Source organism: Phalaenopsis equestris, unplaced genomic scaffold (genome assembly GCF_001263595.1).
Source record: "Phalaenopsis equestris unplaced genomic scaffold, ASM126359v1 Scaffold000002, whole genome shotgun sequence".
In the NCBI taxonomy this organism is placed as follows: Eukaryota; Viridiplantae; Streptophyta; class Magnoliopsida; order Asparagales; family Orchidaceae; genus Phalaenopsis; species Phalaenopsis equestris.
Window position 1 is genome coordinate 7,755,898 of NW_018164444.1, and position 8,668 is coordinate 7,764,565.

Here is an 8,668-nt window from a genome sequence, read left to right on the forward strand (position 1 = left end):
CCTATGCGCCAAATCATTCGAGTACCACCCCCCCCACACACATATATATATATATATATATATATATTGTTTTGGCCGTTTAACTATTTTGTCCTTTGTTTTGTGTTCTTAGGCATTGAATTGTCTTCTTTTGTGTGGAGTTTTGACTCTCTCTTTTCGTGGCTTTGGAGTATTGACTTCGCTTATCACGACAAGTAGCATGCAGTGGAGTTCTTTTTTAAATTATTTTTTTTAATTTTTTTAAATGCTGGAGTTGAACGAAGGGCTGCGAGAAGAATGGGACGTGGACCAAGCCTGAGAGAACCTATTTTTTATTTTATTATTTTTTAAAGGAAAATACCATTGCCGTTAGATATCAATGAATTGACCACGCCTAGCCTTTCGATAGGTTGGAGGTATTCAATTAATCAAATCAATATCATGATCATGATGAAATAAGCATCATCACATTGGACATTATCATTGCGGCAACAAGATACATATGTACGAATAGATATAACAATTACAAATAGTCGTTTTGAGTCTTAAATGTGTGTGAGGCCTAACAAACATAGAATATATTATATCTAGTTAATCAGATATGCGGACGATTATGTGCATCGCACCAGGGTGCTGTGCATTCAACGGAATGATGCGATCCACATCTTTGTCTGCACATACATCATCCAGATTATCTAACAAACAAGAACTACCAATTAAAAATCCATCATCTTCTCAAAAGCATGCATGGTTGGTGAAGAAAGAGCAAGAGTTATGGATATACTCTCACCCCCCTTACCATAAGTTCGGAAAACGGCCAACTCAGGTGCGAACAACTCAGCCAACTCGACCTGATCCGATGAACCCCAGCCAAAATCCATCGGCTCAATGCCCAACCGGGTCCAACTAGAAATAATGAATGTCCCGGCTAATGACGGTCGAGCCCGAGTTAACTCATAGAAATCAATCGTTGAACGAACAAATCGGTTCGTGACACCCTGAATCGCTTCTTCCACCATTTCGATCGCATGATTTAAAGGCCGGTTCATCAGCAACCCAGCCGGGCAGAGGCAGCAAGCGAGAACGAACCCGTTCCCAAAGTACTCTTGCGGTAGGGGCGGCTCGACCCGGTTCCGAATATCCACCGCAAAGAGCAACTTAATCGGTTCGACCGAGGGGATATTCAGAGCCTTGGTTCGGGCGAACCAGATGAACCCGACCAGCGAAGTGAAGGTGCTCGGCCGGTCTCCGCCGGGAGTTGACCCGAGCTGTTTTAAGCGGGAGAGCTTAGCGGGATCAAATACAAAGCGGCGGACACAGAGTGAATCCGATGCATCGGAGGTATAGGGGGCGAGGTCAACGTACTCTGGATGGCTGACTTTGAACTCCGGGGTTTGACTGGCGCGTAGGATCGAACGGTCCAGAAAGGGCGGCGGCTGAGATAACGGCGATCCGCGAGCCGTTTTAGCCCAAGCCCGACGGAATCTGACGATAGATACGCCGTCAGCTATTGAATGGTTTACAGTCAGGCCTACTGAGTAACCGCCGCATTTGAATTTGGTCAACTGTACGGCCAATAACGGTAGCTGTAGAATATCATGAGAGGGCTGAGGGGAATAAACGAGCTGTAATAGATTCTCTGAGTTTAGAGCATCGGATATGTCTCCGAGCTGCTCGAGCGATGAATCCGCCGTCGCCTCGACGAACGGCACGCCATCATCGTCGCCGAATCGAACGAAGAGCTTCCGGTCGGCGGCGATGGAGAGGCGGCCGGTGAAAGGGTAGAAGTGGACGAGGACCTTTTGAAGGGAGGTTCGCAGGATATTACTGATGTGGTTGTCGTCGTCACCACCGGTGATGCTCCGGCGAGCGGTTGAGGGGAAGCAGTGGAAGGTTTTGATGAGAACTGTTAGGTTTTGGTCGAGATTTGAGAGGAAGTAAGGGGCCGTTGGAGTTGGTTCGGAGGGATGAAGGATCACCGGCGTTGAACGGCTTACTTTCATCATGTTTTCATGCCGAGTATTGCCTTCCAAGTTTGTAGTTATATATATATATATAAATATACGAATTTGCAAATATATCATGTTATTTTTATATATTTACAATTTCATATAAAATACTAATAATATTATTTTTTTATTAATGAATTCAGTTTTTCGAGCACAGATTTCAATGTGGTTGTGATGTTAAAGTGTTGTTTAAATAAGCATTAAAGTTTAGATATTAATTAAATACATATTATTTTGTTGTACTATGTAAATAAAAGTTAAATTATAATCTAGAATGAAGATTTGCATACGCACCACTAAATCTTTTGTATTGACATATTTAACTCACAAACTTTAATTTTTACATGCATGCCACCACCCTCCCTAAGCAAGAGAAGGTCATACAGTTACTTTGGGTGGCATAAATGTAAAAATTAAAGTTTGGGTGTTATATATATATGTAAATGCCCCCTCATATTCACAATATTTTTTTTTTTTTGGAAACCGACTTTTGACCTTCTCATAATTAGATGTTTAAATTTAAGGTTAATATGGTAATAGTTAGGTATTAAATTAATCAATATCTGGTCATCAAGAAATTAAATATCTTATAAAGTAATTTAGTAGTGGTTTTCTCGTTTTTGTCTGTATGTATATGTCCATACATACATACATACATACATACATATCTATAAGATGCGTTTCCTTTGTAAAGACTACATACCACCATTGCAAAACCATTTAAATAATAAGTTTTATATATTGTCCATTTATTCAACGGCTAGGAAAAAAGTCAGCACATCCCCGTCTCTACGTGTTTGTACCTGTATATACATATATATTCTAAATATATTCACTGGTATACGATTTGATTAGGTTAATAGATTGATTTATTAAAATAATTGAGCAACAAATACGATTTAGTTATAGTCCATCAACAAAAGGACGAATCTCTGAGGTATGACATAGATCTCAATGCAATATTTTGAGTAAAAGATTATCAAATCTTGATAAAAGTGATTCAGAGCTTTTATTTTAGCAGACTTAGAGTAAAACTGAATTCGAGCACTACTTTTGCCACTGTTAATAACTGTCAACCATCATGGATAATCGCCGAACACCGTTGACCACTACTAACAGCCATCGACCACCACCTATCGATCTTCACGGATCACCATCGGTTGTCGCCCACTTCTTGCAACGAGTTCATTCGAACGTCAAAGTTGTATTTCTGAAGGCTTTGTAATGTTTTCCCATCTATGGGATAGAGGGGTCTCTGTAATCATCAACTTATAGAATTTTTACAGCTGTGGTCAGTTCTCGTGGTTTTTCTCTTTACAGATTTTTCAATATCACTAATAATTATTTTCTCTTTTCTGAATATGTGTTGAATCTTTATAAATATGCGACTCTACTTCCGCAAATTTTCTAGCACGCGCCAATACTAAAAAAAAATTGAATTTGCTAATTAGCAATTACCAGCCTTTATTTTTTTTTTAATCTTTACAATCTTTGATATTAGCACATGGATAAGCAAAGCCCACTATCAAATGGGCTTGGATTTCACTATACCTCCTCAGAACTGCTCTTTATGGGCCTTATAACTCGCAGGCTGTAAAAACTTATATTGGGTAATTACTTGCAGAACATTTGAAATATGGGTTAAGATGTTATTATGAATTTTGATATTGAGTGAGACTTTGTAATATGGATGAAAAGGGAGGTTGGATTTGTAAGTAGCTATATTTCAAGTGCTCTTAGGTTGGGTTATTTTTTAGGGAAATTTGATGGCAACGACAAAAGAAGGCATTTACATACATACCACACAATTCTTATGTATTTACATATTTACATCCAAACTTATATGTCCACATATATAGCAATCAATTTTTTTACATTACATCAAAAACATCAACACTCGGGGCATTTACATGCATGCCAAAAAAATTCCAGAGTATTCATATATCTCACTGCTAAACTTTATTTTTTTTTACATTTATACCCCTTAAATTTGTCGTATCAATGAAAAAGTTACTACTTCTATAATTTTTAATCTTTCGAAGAGGTCATGTTGGCCGGTTGAGCTTGGTTGTGGTGTGGTCCACGTCAACTGATACGACCCAATTGACAATCATCGATCTCTTATGAGGGGACTCTTGAGTTTTCGCGGTATGGTTGAGGGAAACATTGTGGAATTTAATCTTCTCTTGAGCTGACTCTATTGAGAGGTAGGCTACTGCATTGAGTTTGCTTTCCTATAGCGGTTTAGTCAAATGCTCTTTCATCTAGTCTTCGGTCGGATGACTCGTACTTGGATCATTTGATCATCTTCTTGTTCACCTCATTGCTCAGTTAGTTTTGGCTCGATCGGCTTGGCTCATTTAGTCAAGTGACCCTTCTCAATCTCCTAATAGTAGGCCCACTTTTATCATAAACTTCCATTTTGAACCGTTAGATTCCCTAAAGATCAGTGCATTTACTTTTTAGATGTATACACATATAAATAATTGTGTGCACAAATACGAGTATACGTGATTAATTATCCATAAAATACTCTTAACGAATCGAGCCCACCAATCAAAGTGGTTAAATCAAGCCCATCTAGCGAAGTTGCCGATTTGATCATCTTTATCATTCTCAAGAAGATTATTCATCCTACGTAAGAAATGGTGACAATTTAAAAAAGTTATCATGACTAGCAAAGCCATCTGTCAATCTCACTCATTGAAGACGTCGCTTGCTACTAGAGATTTAGTTCTTTTGCTTTTCGCTCGGATACTAGGGAAGCGATTGGTCGGTGATATATAACATACAGTCGTTTGACTTTAGATCAAGACATCAGAGAGGGGGAATGATATGGTATCAAATGTATTAATTAGATTAATTCTCTCTCTTATGTATAAAAGGGGTGATCATAGGAGCTGATCGAGAAACTTCTTCCACTCGTCCAAAAATGCCCTGGATATTTGGTTTCTTCTCTCTCTATCTAGGATGTTACAGAGAATCTCTCAGAAACCGCCTTCCTTCTTCTTACCGAAGATCAAAAATAAATATAACTCTCAAATCTCCCTCAAAAGATATCATCCATCTCGCTCTCTCTCAGAGCACTTATTCCACTCATCAAGATCTTTTACGGAGTTGTATGTATTAATGAACCATGCCGACAACAATCTCCTAAAAGGATTCAACAGTAATTTTAAGTTATAAAGCTTTAATTTTCAACTAAATATGGAATTATGTATACGAATGAAGGAAACAATTCATTGCAAATTTAAGATATTCTTTGAGGCGAGGCGATGACTGTTGGATGGCTTGAACGTTAGATGGCACCACTCCCGTCACAAAAGAACTTTGCATGGAAAGGTATATAGTTGCTTGTAATTATATTTGACGCCCAGCAAACAATTAATAAATTGCAAATTATTTTTTTTTATTTTTCCGACAGGATGCAATTTTTACTTGGGCGAGAATTGAACAAGTCAACGGGCCATGCCAATGAAGGGACTTTGGGTCGTAGTACCGCTCAACTGCCCGCGGCACATCCGCGTCATCTCGTCCACGTAAGTTGCCGGTCTTTTTTTTTAATTATTTTTTTATTTTGCATTAAAATTTACATAAAAATGTTTTTTCTTATATTTATATACTTTTTTTAAATTATATATATTTATATATATATCTATTTATCTCTCTCTCTATATATATATTATTATGGTGATATTAAATATAAATTCAAAAGCTTTATTTTGCTTTAAAAATATAAATTTTAATAATATATTTTTTATTTAAAATTAAATACTTGGGTTTTGTTTAAATAAATGTTAAAGTTTAGTTAAGAATAATGGACCGGGCCCGGCCCAAATAGTTAGCTGACTCCGAGTCGCCTTACATTTTCTCGGTTCTTTCTGTGTAAACCGCTGAAACATTCAAAGCCAAGCATGCCTCAACCCAGGCACAAAAAAAAAACTACACTTGTCATTATCTTATCAGTCCTAGAACTATATAGCCTGTTCTGTTTTAGACAGCCAATCCTGCCAACAAGGATATTATCGTACTTTTGATAATATATCCCTTTTTAAACGGCTTCTTCCCCTCCCGTCACGATTCAGCTGAAACCAAAGCACCGAAACAGACTGAAACAACTGAGTGATGGAGAAAAACCAGAAGAAGTTCCAGAATTTCATCTTCAAGCTAAGGAAGAACAGTTCCACGCTAACTGTAATCTCATTCTTCTTCCTATTTTCATTATTCTCATTCCTTCTGACATTCAACGATGAATTCCATCAAATTTTCTCCAACCAATTCAACCACCTGAAGCACTTCCTTAACAAAAAGGCTATCTTCTTCTTCTTCAATGTCATCCTGCTCTTCCTAGCTAAAACCTCCGGCTTGCTCGCCTACTCTATGGAGCAACCGCCGATGGCCGCTCGACTCCCCTGTCCGGATTTGGGCGAAAAAACGCAGCTTTCGCCGGCGAAGAAGTTGAATATGGAGGAAAACTCGGAGATTTTGCAGGCGGGGAAGATGACTGTGAAGGAAAACCAACAGCTTCTGTTAGAGGTAAGAGAAGTAGAGAAGAAGATGCCTGCTTTGATGGAAGGCGACTGTATTTTGGAGGAAGAAGAAGAAGAAGAAGAGGTTGGGGGAGAAATGGAGGAATGGGGCATAGATGAATTGAATAAGAAGTGTGAGGAGTTTATATTGAGATTTAGGAAGGAGATAAAAATGGAAGCTTTGCAGATGGTTATGGTTTAATGGAAGCATGGTGAAGAGACCTTCTCCGTCTTCCCTGCAGCACTGCAGTAGAATTTCTTCTTCTTCTTATTTTCTTTTTGGCGTAAATTTTGTGTTTAATCTCCCTGCCCTACTGATTAATAAAACATGGTAGAGACTAGTTTTAAATAATTCAATTTTGTTGAATTTACATACATACCAAATAATTCATGTATTTGCATATCTACCATCTAAAATTTGAAGGCACTTGTAATAATTTAATGTCATAAATTTATGAATGAAATTATGTATTTTATTTAAAAATTACTAATGATAATATGATGTAAATATAAAAGTTTAAATGCTAGATGTATAAATACATGATTTTTTTTTAAGAATATTTAAAATTACTACTAAAAAAAATCTTATATATAGTTTATTGCAGCGATAAAAATCACTGTTATTTTCATTACAAGTGATTTTAAAGTTATATTGAGGTGAATTACAATAAATCAAATTAATTTTTTGTGTTATTTAAATCTAAAATGAATCTTATGATTCTATAAATTATCTAATTAAAAATTGGTCAAAATATAATGACTTTTATTTCAGTAAATATGAGCACAGCAATTTTATATATTAATATGAATATAGTTGTAATAATTATAGCTGTAGCAATCTCCACCTGACACATATTTCATTTTGATTTAATTTTTTAAATTTAAATGAATGTGACAGGTTTTAATATATATATATATATATATATATATATACTAAAAAAATAAAAATCAGTGGCAAGTGAGAAGTTCAACTGCCATCAATTAAGTGAATATGTACAAAGTTTTGTAATGTATTCATTGGAGGTTTAGTATTTATTTATTATTATTATTTTTCTCATTCGCTATATACGATTTAAATTATATTTTGCTTAATTGCATATATTTCTTAATTGAAGCTATGATGATTAGTTGTGTAGGATGGTGTGGCGGGCTGGTTTGACCCATTCATTGCTGTAATCCTGCAAGTCACATGGACGGCTCTTTCATTGAATGATGTTTTGAATTAATACTTTGACTAAGTCTTATGCATTGACTATTGACTTATAATATGTTTGGAGGTTCTAAAACCTTGGAAATTTAAGCACTGCACACACAGATTTGTATAAGATACACCAGTACTTGGCAGAAGGACCGATCGATACGTTATTATCCGCAGAATCATGACTAAGTAACCTGACTGAGTGAATACTAGGCCGACCGTCCTCTTCATACTTCGGCTCATAATTCATGAAAACAACAATCTAGTAAGTCTGATCGGTCGGCGCGTCTAAAGAGCAAGACGATTGGGAGAGTCCCCTAACTTCAATCTCATATTTGTAAAATACCAAGTTAAAGTTCACAATCCTAATAAGATGAGGGCATAAAAGTAATTTTATATTTATGTCTATAAATAAGATGTCATTTCTTGAATAAATGTTACTCAATTTTTACGGTTCATTGCTGTGCTCTGTCTATATTTTTCTGATAGTTTCAGTTTCAATAATAGGGGTACTCGTAGTAAGGATGATCAAATGACAGCAATCGATCTATCATGCACCAATCAAGCAGCCAACCAATCTTAGACCGACCGGCCAGAGGCCAACCGACTAAGAGACCACCCGACAAGAAGATAATCTATCACGATCCAATAAATTTGGTGTCGACCTTGCTACCAAGGACGAATCAATTGTGAGTTTACCGGCTTAATGATTTTCTCACAAGAATGGGCCATACTACCTCCAGCTTCCTCTTCTCGAAGATGGGCAATTTGTTTTGGGCTCCACAGAATTTGAAACCATTGGTCAGGTGGCGTGAATGCGTGTTGAAATTCCTCTAGGAAGTTTGAATTTGTATTACAGTCAAATTTCATGGTGAAAGTATTTACAATTCAATTAGTTCAAACTATTTCGAAAATTTTAAATTTTAAATATATTATTTATAGATCTCTTATAT

At 36.5% G+C, this 8,668-nt stretch overlaps 1 protein-coding gene across 1 annotated transcript; it reads right to left on the reverse strand.

Moving 5' to 3' along the window:
* Nucleotides 1-471: 471 nt before the first annotated feature.
* LOC110039576 (omega-hydroxypalmitate O-feruloyl transferase-like) lies at nt 472-1,985 on the reverse strand. Its single transcript, XM_020744689.1, has one exon. It carries the CDS (start codon nt 1,983-1,985, stop codon nt 696-698), a length of 1,290 nt encoding a protein of 429 aa, XP_020600348.1. The 3' UTR covers nt 472-695.
* Between the last annotated feature and the right edge of the window lie 6,683 nt (nt 1,986-8,668).